A 17,281-nucleotide genomic window follows, 5' to 3' on the forward strand; every position below is an offset into this window, starting at 1 on the left:
CACCTTATTACTCAGTTGCTTGATCTGGAAACAGCATGTAACAGCAGTGATTTTTTATTTTACAGGGAAACAAATTAAGAGAACAAGGAGAGCTGGCTGCAAATCACCCCATAGGGCAACCATACCATCAGCCTGTTCAAAGTGGCAGGTACAAAGGCTGCTTCTCATTGGACTTGAGTAAGAAAAAAATAATAGGAATAGGGAAATCTAAAGTATTGCATTTAATATAACAAAACACAGCTCTAACAGTATGGGGCACAAGAATGTAGGAAGAGCTCAGCTGGATCAAGTCAAAGGCTTATTCAGTCCAATATCCTGTTCTCACAGCAACCAACCTGAGGAAAGCAGTGCTTGTCCCACTTTTGGGATCTCTACCATGTTGAGCTGTACAATTGGTGTAGCACCTCAGTGGTTCTAGTGTGTACATTTATGTTTTAATTCTATTTTTGTCTCTGTCATTTGTCTCTGTCATTTAAAGCTAAGGAGTATGCAGCAGCTAGGAAGAAGTGGGAGGGAGGGAAACAAAAAACTGTTTTTTTTATTTAAAAAACAACATTTTCTTTATAGACAGATTCTCCTCAATTGACAAGGAAATCCTGGGGAACTCAGTCTTTTTAATCCTCTTGCCATAAGATTTTTTTTGAAATGTTTTTGAACAATAGCTGTGGGATGCAATTAAGCTGTCTTCTTTGCAGTATTTACCAGGAATTCCAACAGAGCAAAGACCATTTTTTTCCTAGACAACATATGTGAAAAATCCTGCAAACATAACATTATTAATATCCTCAAGGTAAATAACTTCTCCTTAGCAACTGGCTAGTGCAAGCCTGAGCCATTGTTTTCCCCATCTTCAAGGTTGCATGGTAGACTAGAGAAAAAACAGTTTTTTCATCAGCCTACTTTGATGTAAAGCAATATTTGTAATTATTCTTTATATAGTAGTAAGAAATGGATAGATCAATCAATCTATTTTTGGTCTGTGTCAGTTTCACATGTGTTCATCCAGCCCATCATGTTTCCACATTAAAGTAAGATTTCACCCTGAAAAAATATCTATATGAATTAATTTTTAAATATGCATACTTTTGTACCAATGCACACATTTCTAAATTGTTCTTATCCCCAAATATGGATTCTGGTACATTTCTTGAACTGAGAACTGTTATCACAAAATCCAGGAAAGTATCTGAAGCATTATTCCATTCCAATATTGTCTTATTAGTCCAGGAAGTGCAAATTAGGTTGCTTCACTTAAAAGAGTAGCAACACACTCGGTGAGGCAGATTTGCAGAACTGCTCTCCTGACCTGGTATTTCTACTGCTTATGGATATACAGGTATTGTTATGCATCCTTTCTCCTAATGTGTACATTTGTTGGTTGAAAAGCTACTCTGCTAAATTCAGAGAAGTGTTTATTTCGAAAGATAGCTTTGCTTCTGTTTGCATAATGTTTTGGGAAGGGAGAATTAGGTGGGTTCCCACTGGATTGCAAACCAAACCAAATTTCTCATCCGTTCCCTTCTTTCTACATGCAAAGAATGCAGAAAAGTGGAGCTACTCTTGTTTCCTGCACTTTGCAGGATACTGTAGAACAGGGTATTCTCACAAAGCACATCTGTTCCATGCATGCAACATCCCAAGTGCATGTGGGAAAGGATTTTGCAGATCATGGCATGCATTTCTAATTTTACATGGCAATTCCTTTCATATGACCCACAGTTATTCCTTTCCCCATAACAGACTCCACCAAGTATGGTATTCATTACTATGGCACTGAAAGTACAGTGATCTACTGACCTCTAGTTGAGGAAAACATGATTACCATTTAGTCCAGAGAGATTTCCCCCCCAAAATGTATTTTTCTCAACATGCTCCAATTTCAGTGATTTCCAGCTCAGTCCAAACACAGAGATGGTGTTCATGCATATCTTTCAAACCATTTAAAATGAACCCAAAGAGAGAGAGAAAGAAAGAGAATGTAGGGTATAGTTTTGCAGCTCTCCTGGGCTGCATCCCTAGAGAAACTTGGTGTCGATTTAAACTCAGATAACTGGCAGTTAAAGTGGCAAGCGCCAGAAAGAAACAGCAGGAGCAACTGTTCTTTTTCATATCCTCTCCATTTGAAAGTGCTATGAGACCTGAGCCAAAACAGTCTTTTTACTTATGTTGCTGCTTTCATTAATGTTAAAAAGAAAACTCTGATAAGAGAGAGAGAGAGAGAGAGAGTGTGTGTGTGTGTGTGTGTGTGAGTGCGCGCCTGCCCTTCCAGCTGCCCTGATTGGCCTTGGATGAAAAGCAAAGAAATACATTTGATTTTCATGCCATTTGCTTAGTGCCTAATCAAACATGCAAATTTTGTCATGAATATCAAAAATATTGGTTCAACTACATAAGTGGCAGACATACACACACTGCTAGAAAGCTGCTTTTTCACACTTCAAAGCAATCCCAAAAACCTTTAACTACATACTAAGCATACAGTGGCTGTGTGTCCTATTGTCCAGAGGGCAGTCCTCTATTTGGAAAGGCCAACATCTGCAAGGGCTATCCAAGCCTGGTTTAAAGATGAAGTACTATCAGGAGAGAAAGAAGCAAAAGTGGCCCCACCTTTAGGTAGAGTGAGGTGGAATGAAAAATACATGATATTAAAAGGTCTTAGATGACAAAAGCGGTCATAGCCTGGTGCTGAAAGGACAACAACATGGGCACCAGGTGAGCTTACACAGGAAGAGCATTCCAGAGCCACTACCAAAGAGGCCCCCTCTCTCTTGTCATAGCCAACCTCCAAGTTTCAGATTAAGAAAGCACTTGGAAAAGGGTCTCTGTAGATGGCCTTGCTGTACACAGGTAGATAAATACAAGAGGAGGGGCTCCATCAAGTACAGAGGACCCACACTGTGTAGGGCCTTATAAGTCTGAACCAGCATTTTGAATTGGACAGCGAAGGCAAAAAAGAACTGATGTGATCTGTTCATAATGCCTACTCTTACTTAAAATGCATTATTTATTGAATTTGTTTCTCATCATTTTCTCCAAGGAGCTCGTGGTTTGCATGGTTCACTCCTCATTATTTCATCCCCACAACAACCCTGTGAGGTAGGTTAGGATGAGAAGCAGAGACTGGCCCAAGGTCACCTAACGAGATTCATCACCAAGTGGGGATATTTTCCACCAGCTGAAGTTTCTGGATAGTATTTGAAAGCAGCACCATGTGCAATGCATCACCAGCCATCCTGTAGAGGCCTGCATTTAGGAAACTGGCAATGTCCCCTCTTCTTCACAATGAAGCCTGCAAGGGGAAAGATGGCTGGGGAAAAGGAAGAGGTAGCTCTCTGCAGCTTCTTTCTGTGAGGTTTTGGACCTAAACCACTTGAGTTGGGTCTTGGGATTTTGGTCCCCACCTCTTGCAAGAGAGGAGAGGCTATGAAAGGCAGAAATACCAGTGTATGTTGCAAATGTGGTGAGAATGGAGAGATGCCCAAGAGAACCATGTGGCTAAGATGTGGGAAAGCTGTACGCTCCCAGGGCTGGAGCTTGCTCAAAAGTGAGCTTGCTATGTAGGGCAGTGAAGTTATACTTGTGGGCAAATTACTTGATACATGCCCTCTCTGTCCACAAAGCGGCTTACACAACATCAGGTGGGGCTGAACCTTGAAACTAGTTTGATGCCAGTTCTTGAACCTTGTGATACTAGAGTACTGGGGTGGAGTATTGTTTTTGTTTGTTACTGTAAGTCACCCTGTGATCCTCAGACGAAAAGCAGTATAGAAATTTAATAAATAACAGGGTGGTAGCAAACAAGAGAGTGGGAAGAAGGTTAGTTGTGGATTCATGGATGAAGGGAAGGGAGGTGCTGTTCCTCAGGACAGATTAAAATCCAAACCAGAAAAAAGGGGGTCACAATGCTTGCTTTGTTTCTAAGATGCGCATTACACATCACTGATGTGTGTATTCCAAGTCAAAGAATTAACTATGGATCAGGAAGAACCTAAAGATGTGCTCAAAGCTGTAAGAAGGATATATATTTTTGGATTCTAGAGTTTCTTATAAAGTTGCCTCCCAGCTGTCGGGCATCAGATTCCCTCTTCAAATGAATGTTTGTGCTTAGAATAACAATGAAGATGTATCTATCGAACTGTGAATGCAGAATGTTTTAAAGTAGACGTTTTCATTGTTCCCCAAGGTCTACCAATACTGCAATCAGCCATTCAGTTGAGGAAGAGGGAAAAATGAGCAGCAGTCCCTAGGAAAACCCTGTAAACTACAATTAATGATACAGCTGAGTGAGATTAACAGTGGAAATAAGTCAATTTATTTTCTGAGTCAACTTGGCATTTGGAAAATAAGCCCTTGCCTCCCTCCCAGACTCCCTGATCCCACAAAGCACCATCTTTACCAGACACGCCATCGCCATACTCCAAATATCTTATCTCTTGTGTGGGAGCGGTGGTGGTGCACAGGGAGAGTGATGAAATCTGACTCTGCCCTCCTTATCTGGTGTCCCAGCACACTTTGCAACGTGCCAAACATGCATTTCAGCCCTTGAGATATGTAGTTCTGCTAAGGTCTGTTCCAGGGATGGAGTTCCCATGGCCCTTCAGATGTTGCTGGTCTACAATTCCCATCATTCCCATGCCAGCTTGTGGTGATGGGAGCTGGATTTTAATGGAATCTGGAGGGCCACAAGTTGTCCATCCCTAGGTTCTACTCCCGTTATCAGACACTGGAGATGGCAGGGAGGGGCTGGCTTCTCTCTTTCCATGTGACAGGAAAGGTGGTTCAGGGACTGGGAATCTGGAAGGCAGGGAGGGAAACTGGGAATTTTCATTTGGCTTAGGCTTTAATTCAAACTAGATAACTCAGGGGCATGTAAAGCCACTATTATAAGCCTTCAAATCTTGTATCCATATATAGAAAGGTTATCTGCCATCTCTAACAACATGTTGTTGTTGTTGTTGTTGTTGTTGTTGTTGTTGTATTTATATGCCAACCATCTGACTGGGTTGCCCCGGCCACTCTGGGCGGCTACCAACAAAACATTAATCTTAATGATACCCCCACTACTTACATTGCAATGTTAACCTTTCTTCTAGCCCATGGCTAGAATGCTAAGTCTGAATCCATGCTCAAATGCCTGCTCAGGGGTGGTGCTCAGCTGGCCACCTTGGACTAGCCTAACGTAGTTCACAGGATGCTAAGTAAAGAAAAAATTGTGAGGAGCATCTTGGAGAAAAGATGGGACACACATGAAATTAATTCATGGTAGGGAGTCATGCTATGGTCAATATTAGACTTGTGTTTGTATAGCTGGCCAGACTGTCTGAAATCCTGTGGGAATTCTCAGAAGATAATGGTAGATGAAAACTGTATTTGATTGCTGCTCACCATCATTGCAGGGGGTAGACTATTTGAAGGTCAACTCTACTACACAGCTTGCTCCAGCTGAGTGCTATCTGGGAAGAATGGCTAACTGGCAGTGCTGCTATAATACAAGACAGCGTCCATCGCTCGAGAAGGAAGAGAACTGCTTCCTCTTTAGAGAAACAGGTGCACACCAGGCTAGTTTGAATAGAATTCAAAAGTCTTCAGAGATGTTCATGAATACCAGTTTTCCGCCTATGAATTTTCATTGCTTATAACATATAAAAATAATATGGATTATAACAGAACTATTTTGTGATTGACTCATTTTGATATAGTTAAAAAGTTAACCTAATTACTCATACCCAACTTTGAGAAAAAATGTGTCTTTATTGAGACAGATGAATGCTGTCAGTTTCTACATCCACATTTTGCCCTAGATTTTACAGATCCACTCTGAAATTTTGGGGAGGACCAATTTTTTCTGTGCTCCAGTGACTGTTATTTTAGATTATGCATTTTTGTGCTTTTATATCGTAAACTGCCCTGTGATATTCACATGAAGGGTGGTATGGAAATTTAATATAAATAAATAAATAGATTCTGGGAAAAGCTTTTTCCAGAAAGTTATTGCTTTCTGCTTGGTAGTGTCACTTAAATATCCTAGCATGATTCCAGTGGAATTGCGGGTCATGACATTTCTTATTAGATCTCAACCACATGTGCAAACAGACGGCATTTTTATGATGGCATTTGCACTAGTAATTCCCCTCTGATTGATAAACTTCCTTCAATCTACTCAGTACTGAACACCAATGAAGCAATATAGTGGTTATCAAGCTTATGTGACTTAGAAATGTGTACTCTCATCAGGCGATATATTTCTAACCCTGTGTTGGGATTTCTATTATATGTTTAGCTCAGATCTCTCACAGTTTTGAGAGCTAAGTGCATTTCCTTGCTGTTTGAAGTATAAACAGGCTAGGCAGGAACTATACAGTATGTCCTGAAGGCAGAGTATTGTATTGATTATTTTGAATATAATAAAAATGTAAGTGTGCCTTCACACAATAGTTCATGTGGCTACCAACAGAGGCTGCTGCAAACTACAGTATGATGACACAATCCTTTTCACTTGCTGCTGGGCCATCACAGCTGTGTTGGGAGGGTGATGAAGAGACAGAGACAGGCAGGGGGCTGGCCCAGGTGAATGAGTGTGTGGGCAGCAGCCCAGGGAAGTTGTGTAGGTGGGCAGGTGGCCCAAGTGTGGTGTGTGTGTGGTACCCACAACAGTTTCTCAAGTTTGCAAATGTGCCAAGGGGGCCCAGGAAGCCAGGTGACTCCTGCATATTTTATGAACCATTTAACCATGGATAAAAGTGAATTTTAAAATCAGAAAATGAAACGTTTTCCATTAAGTGCATTTGATGATATACATATAAAAATATATTCTCCATTTAACAGCTTTAAATTTGACACATTTCTGCAACTAAAACTGAAGTATCTATAAATGTTGGTGCATAACGACATCGATTCTTTCTGTTCACCTTGACTTTTAGCCATAGACCCTTTGGCATGAACATCCTATAAAGCAGACAGCAGACATTAACCTGCCGGCTACTAGCTCTGTGATTACCAGGGATGTAGCAGCTTTCTATAAAAAACTGCTTTCCAAATATCAATTGCCTCATTACCTCACCTTATCCTTTTTTTGCTTTTCATCCTGATATATGGTCCAGTGCTCTCCATTGTTGCTGTAGGCAAGTTTATAGGAGCCCACAAATTGTACATGACCAAAATCTTTGGCTCCTTGAGTAATTATGCCCGTCACCTTTGTAGGAACAAGAAGATCAATCTAAAAAACAAAAAAACAAAAAAGTAAATACAAAATGGTAACGTTACAATGTTTTACGTTCTCAAATTCATTTTCAAAAAGGGTTTAGAGTTTCTTTCTTGGCCAGGTCACAGAAGATCTAATACAAATGGGCAAAATAATACTGAAAGTAATGTGTGAAATTCATTGGCACGTTTGATATAGTAAATGAATGCAGTTTTTATTAGAATTATTATCACTCACATTGGTTTGCACAAAACTTCCAACATTTAGTCACAGAATAAGGCACACTGAAATAAATAGCTTGGAATGAATTTGCCACCCCACCCCATGCTAAATCATTTTCCTAATCCTGGATGAGAACTTCCATGAACTTCAGATTGCTTTTCTGACTTATTTCCATAATGTCATTTTCAGCATTTTTGCCATGCTTTCTGGTGCATAAATGTTTTACAATATTTATGTAATTCATTCCGACAAGATGAATTATTATGCCCATCTGATTGCAGGGATTTGATTGCAAGGATTTAGTAAAGCAAAGCCACCCACAGGCAGTGTTTCCCATTGTGGACTATAAATGTTTCTGAAGCAAATGTTCCTTGTGTGCACGTAGCTGGCAAGACACACACTGGCAGTCTTGTGAACAGCTAGCAGGGACTAAAGGCGCATTCCTATAAACAATATTCTCATGTAACTGCAATTATCTCAATGATACTTGCATGGCCATAGTGACTGCTGAATTCATTGACCCCTGGCTAGTCAGCTAGTCAGAAGGAGGCTTCCCTGCAGCACAGTCACCTTGACCATGCAGAGGAGGATGGAGATGGAAGGGAAGAACTACCACGTGCATGCATGCGTTCTCCTCCTTGTTTTTTAAATTTAACCTGCATATATATATATTTGCAGGAAAGGGATTATGTTTGAAGAATGGCTGAAGCTTTAAAAGCTCCCCTTACAGTACATTTATATAGTGCACATCCATGCCCAAATACTACAGGACATTTCCATATATTTTCTCCACTACACTAAGGATGAGGTACTTTCTGTCACTTTGGTGCCAATTCATCAATACACACACACACACACACACACACACACACACACTGCTGTTTTTTATTTATCAAAGCTCACTATCCTGAAATTTTGCAGGGAACCTACCTACCTACCTACCTACCTACCTACCTAGGGGAACCTCTACAATCTTTGTAATGCTCATAAAATCGGGCTACAAAACAATGGGAGGAGAGAAACAAGTCCTTAAAAAAAACAACCCAGCTCCATAAATATTAAGGGATCCACTTACACAAAAATATCTTCCCCTACATTTGGCACTCTTCATTCGCTCAGGGGGGAAAGTTGTACTTATGTATTTCATCCAATTCTGCCAAGTAATAAAAAGTTGTCACCTGTATTTTTTTAAACTTTGAAATTTAAAGCTGCCCAGTACAGGCCCCACCACACCTATTTGTCTACAATCTGGCAGGCCTTATCCTCTGGCAAAGCATAAAGAAATTATAGCCATTTCTTGATTTCCCTATTGTAGTTAATGGGGAGAAAAGTGTTGCCTCAGATTTCCTGAAGCTGAGTATCTGAACTAAGGTGAGCAGAAGTGATGCACCTGGTGGGCATAGCTGCAATGCTAGCTTCCCAAAAGTGGTGCCACTGACATGGCGCAGGTGCCTTTGCAGGAGCAACTGACTGGTTCTGCTGGTGTGCCCGCAGAGCTCCATCCTCTTCCCTGCCTCCGTCCGGGCAAGTGGTAGTAGCACTGCTGTCAGAAAGCTAGAATTGCAGGTGAGCCACTTCTGAAAGTGGGAAAGGAAGCCCCAAACTAAAGTGACTCACTAATCCAAGTGCTAAAGCAGAGCTCAGAAGCAGTTTTATTTTGGTATTGCCAGTCTTATCAAGGAACTGGGGGTGGGTGGGGGGAGAGAGATGATTTCCTTCTTAGCATTCACTATGGCTTTAATGGGTTGCAGTTGACTTTCCTTTATCCATATGTCTCTCATCAGCAAATTAGCATTTTTATTAGCTGCTAAAATAGTGATAAAATAATCATGGTGTTATTTCTGGGTGCTTGATTCCTTGGTAAATAATGCTAATAAAAATGGATTCTATGTTTAAGCTACTTTGCAATTATTTTAAGGTTTATAATTTTTTTTGCTTAGTTTGTTTTAGAGTTGCATCTGGAACATGCACTGAATTTTTTTGGAAGTGGGTGGTTGTTGTTGCTGCTGTAGATGGACTGATATGACAACTATACCTAGACTTTCCCCCCCATCAGTAGCAATATGAAAATAATGATGTTAGCTTAGGATGAACTTGGAGAATGAGGCTACAATCCTAACCATGTCAACCCAGATAAAGTGTTGCTAAGTTCAACAGGGATCATTAGGAAAGGAACTAAAAATAAAAACTGCTATCATAACACTGTTAACACAAATCTATGGTGCAACCACATTTGGAATATTGTATGCTGTGTACAGTATTGTGGAGTTTGCAAAGAGTCAGAAAAGTTGCTGGAAATTGCAGGTGGGCAGAGTGATGATGCACATATGTCTAGCTTGCAGGCTTCATACAGGCATCTGGCTGGCTGCTGTGAGAACAGGATGCTGAACTAGATGGGCTATTGGCCTGATTCACAGGCTCTTCATACATTCTTATAGATATTAAGCAGAGCTTCCTCCTAGGTAACTATGCCTAAGATTGCAGTTGTCAGGAACATGATGCAATCGAGTGCAGGGGGAGAGTCAGACTCGGAAATTGAGCTAAGTGAGAAAGCGAGCTAGCAGAGACAAGAAAGGGTAGCTCGATGCCCCTTCACAAAGAGTACACAAATAGCCCTCAAGAAGCAGGAGAGTTAGGAGGCAGTCAGAGAGTTGCTAGGCAACCAGCAGAGGAGCAGAGGACAGACAGTGTCTCTAGTGGAAGTGGGGAGGGGGCAGGCCAGCCTCTCAGTCCCTGTGCTCACAGACTAGACAAGGTCAGAGTGCAACGGAAGGGCAAGAGGGAAAGGGTGGGAATCTGGCATCCTCCCTGTTGTGAGCGGGGTGGAGTTTCAGACTGACCAACTCCCTTCAATGCAAACAGGTGAGAAGCTGGGCTCTGGATGTGTTTTTGTAAATAAACATAACATGAAACTGCCAGAGAGTCATTAATTCTTATTGGGGCTTGCTTGCCTGCCTGAGATCATTACAGCAGTCATGCCATAGGACTGATAAGGGATATGAACCCAGGTCTCCCTAATCAAAATCCAGTATGCAAGCTGCTTTACCACACTTTACCAGCTCACTATCCTATGATTGTCAGTTGATCCTCATAAATTGGGTATTATCCTATGTACTGCTGTTCAATGTTTATTATTTTTACTATATAGATAAACATTAGACACTCCTTGAGGGTGTGGCTATGGGGCTCATAATGCCTTGCCTCTGCACTTCGAAATGTACACCACTGAGCACTTGCACAAACATTGCCCAAAGCACACAGGAAAAGGCATCTGCATTTTATAACAACAAGGAGATGAAAGCCACATAGGAAGGTGGACAGATAACACAGTTCCTGAACTGCTAAAGTGCTCACAAATAACTGTTCAGGTGCTCACAAGGTTAAATCTGCCCTTTGAGATATTTATACTAGGGTTAGGCTGGGAAGAGCCTGTTATTATATACAGAGGTGTTAGACATGCACACCCTTCACGCATGCACACAACAATAGCTTGTACAGAGGCAGCTTCATTCAGCCAATCTTATGCAGAATGACTTCTACCGTCTGTCAGCTAAGATTATTATGCACTGCTTAACCTACTTCCATAGCTATGTTTCTGTTGCTCTAAAGCAAGAGTGACAAAATCACATTAGAACCACAAACAAGCTTACAAGAAGCACTTGCCGAAATGGAAGAATTAGTTTGTTTCCCTTAAGAAACATAATGGCCAACTGAGTTACGGAAAGTAGGCTGGCTGGGAAAAGGCAATTAAAGGTGGGTTGTTCATTTGCTGTGCCCACTGGCCTGTGCATGCTGTTGTTTAACACCTGATCAGTACATAATGATACCATGCCCATCCATTATTTGATTTGATTTGATCGTGGATGAGGGTGCCAGTCTGGGGTGTATTACTGAGATCTGGGTGGGTGAGTTGGGAGGAGTTCATCTGACACAGTTATGTCAACCTGGATTATCAGCACTGCATCAGCACAGGCTGCATGGATCGGAGAGATGAGAGAGTTGCTGTGGTCCATAGAGCTTTCATCTCCATCACCAAGCTGGAATACACCAATGCACTCTATGTGGAGTTGTCTTAGACAATCTTGGCCTCTACAAGCCTCCCATCCTTGGGCAGGTGGACCTGAAGTCCTCCAGATACTGCTGGAGCACAACTCCGATCATCCCTGCCCATTTGCCATGACAATGGTTTTGTGAGTCAAGGACCCGCAACCTGCTTAGAGATAAATAAGACACAAGGAGGACCCGCCACCCACTTAGAGATAAATAAGACACAAGGGCACATGTATTTTAGGTTAATGGGCTAAATAAAGCCACAACTTTATTGGTTACAGCATGTGAGTGGTATTGGCTTAGGCATTGGATCAAATCTCTACATGACTCCACCCTGCTCAGCGGGGAGTCATTCAAGGGTTAATAACCAGTGGGAGGAGCTTGTTGATGCAAATGCAACTGGAAGCTTCCCCTGACGTGACTGGGGGTTGTGCCATGGCCCTAGCCACCAGCAGGGCATCGGAAGGATCCACGACCGCTGGATCCCTTTAACAGAATACCCAACAAGGAGAGGGGTAGGTGATGTCCACCACCTGCCCTCCGACACACGACACATATTCCAATGCCTAACCCCCAATATCCGATTTGCTACGAGGCAGGCAAAAAAACCAAGAGGCTGATGCCAATTTGCCAAATGGATAAAAATTCCTACCAGGCCCCTTGGGCAACCAAGGCAACTGACCAAAGCCCATAGCAAGGTCAAAAGCATAGATATGACCTAAAGGGAGGGTGGGAGGGTGATCCGTTGAATTCAGGAAGCAGAATGGGGCACGGCACTGCTGTGGCCGCCTAACTGCGGCTAAACCCCACCCCCAATCCAGCCCTATTGGCTGGCTAAAGGGCGTGGCACGGCAGCTGGGATAACTGATGCAGGGGGCCGAATATGCCTCCCTGCTGAAGCGGGAACCGGCTCCCGCTCACAACCCCTCCCCTCTGGTAGGAGGAGAGGTCTTGCCATCAACCATTGGCTTATGGGAACACAGAGATTCTGCATCGATATGATTTTTCTGTAACCTCTAGCAGAAGTTTTACAGGAATGTTTGGTGTATAATCAACTGCCACTAACCCATGGGTAAAATAAATGGGAAGGAAAAGAAATCAAAATCAAAGCAAGTTTAAAACAACTCCAACTGCTTCTATCACAATTCACTTCAGGGAAAGTGGATTAAAACAACAACAACATAAAGTCCCCCAGGGACAAAATTATATATATCATGACTATAAAATTATAGGGAGTGTGGGAATGGAAACAACTAAGCCAGAGCACTCATATAATTTAATTTCGCTCTACTGTAAACAACCACATAGACTATGATTCATCTTGGTACTCACTGCTGCTTACCTGGTCTACATCCAGCATTTAACAAAGTTATTTATACTTTTCTTGTACTTAAATAACTAAGCTATTTGTACTTTTCTGATACTCTTTTTGATCTCTTGGGCTACAGGGAAATATAAATCAAAGCCTTGCAATACTGCTTAAGGATTAAAATATCAGCCTGCCTTTGTATTAGAGATGTACACTCCTCTAATACATCGCTACACAAAGTCGAATCAAATCTAAAATACAACAACGAAAGAACAAATGAGGACTATATAGGCATTTTCCACAGCTACATGTTGTCTCGAGGCTACAGAGAAGATAGTGGCGGTAAGCTCTTCGTTGTGCAGGCTGCCTGCAAGCTGACAGACGGTTAAGACCGTATTCATGGAAGACAATCTTACTCAGCTACGAGTGATTGCCAAACAACAACAAGAAGAAGACCCTATGCTCACCTGCTGGTCTCGGGTGTGGTGGAAGATGTTATCCCATTGCCAGTGTTGGTGTAAAAATCAACTGCCAATCAAGTTGGGTTCCTTACATGGAGCTGGCAGTGGGAAGGTGCCATCTTGTCCTTCAGTTCAGGCAAAATAATGCATTGGGATGCCCCTGCCGGCATATCAAGGAACTCTCATACTTGCTATTAGTGACTCAGTCCTGTCACCATACGTTATGCATTGAGCACCAGCTTTCAAAACTAAATTGCTCTAGAAATAGCTCATTATAGCAATCAAACAATTGAGGTTGCTTTGAAAATGAATATAAGCATGAATGCAACATAGCAACCTTATTGAAATGACAATATAAACCCATGCTCAGGGACTGAAAATACATTTCTGTTGATGACTTGTGCAGTATTATTCTTAATATAACTTACACCACCTTCACTTACACCACCCAGAAAGTTAGAACCCCACTTTACAAATTATTTATTGAACAAAGGCCTAAACCTCTAAAAAGTTAAGCTTATTTAAATACTGTGGTTGACGTACAGGGATCCTTGAGGACTAAAGCAAAAGACTCTTGACATTTTGGAAAGAAAACTTAGCGAGTTTCGTTATGTTTCTTCCTTAATATAACACTATGCAGTCTATTTCATGAGTTGCAGACACATCAGTAAGTGCTATCAAAGGAAAATTAAAGCAAGGAATGCAAAGTAAAATGTTGTCTCTCTTGAAAGTTGACACTTACACTCCTACTAACATCATCAACTCAGGCAATATTTCCATAAATTATGTTCATTTTATGCACTTTAAATGTATTTACAGAAGCAGATGCCCCAGTTACATATTATGAATTCATTGCTGTGCCATTGGATCAAAATAAAAACATCTCTCACACACCTTTCCTAAGAAAGGTGTGTCAAATCGTATCACATCAGCCCAAGGGGAAGCTGACACACTTTTACCCCACAACCTGTCTGCCTAACAGTTTTTTATTTCTTTCTGAGGGTCTGTAATACAGTTCACCCATTTGCTAGCCCTCTTCATGAACCCCTTTTGGAACCTCCACCCCCAGCTTTACCTTGATCTCTTTGAAAAGATTGCAGCTGACATAATATAAAAAAACAGGCAAATTTATGTTCTTACTTGGTGAAAAAGAATGCCCTAGGATTTTGTAAAGAATTCATCATCATGCTACAACAAAAGTTCTATCAGCACAAGCTTTTCTGCTTGCCTGAAGAAACGACCTTCCTTCCCCTCCTCTTTTATGCTGTTCTGGAGTTCTCCAGACTCCCCCAGAGCAAATTTGGGGAAAGCATAGGAGGCATGAAGGGAGGGTAAGTACCATTGCACAACAAGAGCCCATGCTCTCACTAATGGAATTGCTTACTTGAATTCAGCCAAGAAACTTGTATACTGTCCTTGAGATATGTCACTTTAAAAGAAAATCTTTTAAATCTCCCATCTCTTAATAATAGCAGTTTGTAGCACTTGTCTAGTTATTCACAGTGTTCAAAGGTTAACAATAATCCCTTTGATTGCCCTGTGAAGTAGATCAGTATTATTGCACATGTGACAAATCATAGTGCACATGGGCGACTGATCATAAGAGAGAGTGCTATGCTTAAGATGACACTTGAACTGGAGACCTCTTGATTCATAGTGCTATTTCTAAGCCACTACTCTAAGATGAGATCTTAAATGTTGCCTTGTCTCAAATTGTTTGAATTTAGTCCCCAAGAAAAGCGCACATTTTAAATGCCTGCAATGTATATTTGTCATATAGGTAAAGGTAAAGGGACCCCTGACCGTTATGTCCAGTCGTGACAACTCTGGGGTTGCGGCACTCATCTCACTTTATTGGCCGAGGGAGCTGGCATACAGCTTCTGGGTCATGTGGCCAGCATGACTAAGCCGCTTCTGGCGAAACAGAGCAGCGCATGGAAACGCCATTTACCTTCCCGCCGGAGCGGCACCTATTTATCTACTTGCACTTTGACGTGCTTTCGAACTGCTAGGTTGGCAGGAGCAGGAACCGAGCAATGGGAGCTCACCCTGTCATGGGGGTTCAAACCACCGAACTTCTGATTGGCAAGTCCTAGGCTCTGTGGTTTAACCCACAGTGCCACCCACGTCCCCTAGAGCACATATACTAGCAGGTAAATCCCTGCTTCCTCTGCTCATCAACCCCCCATCTCCCAGTGTTTCCTTCTGCAGGTCCATATCTCCCCTCTGCCTGCCTCATTTTCCTCTCAGAAACAAAATATCCCCTCTCCCTGTGCTCCATTCACATAGAAAGAAAGGGTGGGTCCAGTTTTAAAATAAAAAGGGCATATGGCTAAGGAGCGAAGAACATCTGTCAGAGGCAGATTTCGGGGAGCACTATGGGTTGGCTGCATGGGCATGGGGCTCCAGGGGTGCCACCAGGGATGGCACAACTCTTAATAAAAATGGAGTGAGAGAGCTCCCCTCCCCATTTTGGCATCACACAGGACACCACTGAAATTTGAGACCCCGAGGTCTGCCACTGCACCTGTCACCTTAAACCTATCTCCCTAAAGCTCCTCCTTTCAGGCATCTGCCTTTCAGCTGGGCTCCAGAATCAGATGTCTTCTTGGCTATTGGACATTGATTGGTTTGGGGTGAGTGACTGTAGGAAGGCAAGCCATAGGCCAGAGGTGGGGGGGTCCATTTGCCTTCACCCGTGTAGCCTCATTTAGCCTTTAAGATAATATCTATTGTGTCCTCTTCTACATTACCAGGGAAGTTCCATGTTCAAATAAATGGAAGAGGAGCCAGAACCAGCAACAGTAGCTATAGCTAGTGATAGGTTTCCACCTCTCTAAGGCTGCTGCCTTAAATACAATACAGCTTTCCATAATCATTTTAGCAACACTGCGGAATGGTTTTCCTATGCATTTTCCTATAAAAATGGTCACCTGCAACTATCCGCATGCTGTGGAACTTTAAGTTACCAAGGACAAAGGGGGGCAGGGCTAGAAGGTTGCCTTGTGAATTGGCTCTTACTTTGAAATATGTTGCATTGAACTCAGAGGCTCTTATTTTCAGCCAAATGTGTTTAGGATTGGGATGCCAGACTTCTGGCTGATCTGTACTCTATAAATTCTGAATGAACCTTATGTTGCTGGCACATTGAAGATTGCTTTGCTAATTGCAGTGATAAATAGTGATTAGCAATGAATGACTCATAGTCATGGCACACTGTTTCTAGGCAAATATGGTCCATGTATTGTAGATAGGCAACGTCAGTAGCCTTTAACATGGAAATACGATTCCAATAATGGAGAAGAGGCAATAACTTTCCTTTTTTCTATGGCCATAGTTAAATCTTTGACTGTGCTATTATGTTGCTACAATATCTTTATATGGTTATAGCGGTTAAGTTCAATTGGAAGGCATTTCTATCAGCGACATAAAACCATTAGCAGAATAGAAAGAGAGAGACGGAGCTGGAGGAAGACAATGAATGTGGTCACTGCAGACCAACATCATCTCAAAAAACACAACTAGTTTATTCTGCATGCAACATTAACGTCTCACTTCAAATGAAAAAAGAAAGAAAGAAAAGATTCTACAACCTGAAAAAAGAGACAAGGCATGTACTTTTGTAAACCAAGAAAATCTTTAATAAAAATTATTATTATTATTTTTAAAAATATATGACTCGTGATATCCAATGTGGTGCCCTCCAGACATTGTGGGGCTACAGCTCCAATCAACCCCAGCCACTCAGGCCATTGGTCAGAGGGGAAGGGAGTTGTCTAAAACATCTGGCGAGAACAACACTGACGCTCCTGCCCTAGAATACTCTGGTCCAGGGATATTCCAATCAACATTTTGAATTGCTAACAAGCACAGGAAGAGGGACACCACCCACTCACGACAACTGTGGTGCAGATATGCTTTGGCAATGCCCAAGTTCTGGAACATGAATTAAATCATTTTTCTACATTAGCTGATAGTAAGACATGAAATGGATCATGGTTACTTGGCAAGGCTAGACCATCGACACAAGACTACGCT

General features: G+C 41.9%; 1 protein-coding gene across 1 annotated transcript in view; it reads right to left on the reverse strand.

The window, feature by feature from the left end:
• The window catches only part of EDIL3 (EGF like repeats and discoidin domains 3), a 236,474-nt gene that overhangs the window by 4,676 nt on the left and 214,517 nt on the right, over positions 1-17,281 (reverse strand). The window contains exon 10 of the mRNA XM_053407901.1: positions 7,061-7,216. Coding sequence (XP_053263876.1) covers positions 7,061-7,216 — 156 coding nt within the window. The remainder of the gene's footprint in view (positions 1-7,060; positions 7,217-17,281) is intronic.

Source organism: Podarcis raffonei, chromosome 11 (assembly GCF_027172205.1).
Source record: "Podarcis raffonei isolate rPodRaf1 chromosome 11, rPodRaf1.pri, whole genome shotgun sequence".
Lineage (NCBI taxonomy): Eukaryota > Metazoa > Chordata > Lepidosauria > Squamata > Lacertidae > Podarcis > Podarcis raffonei.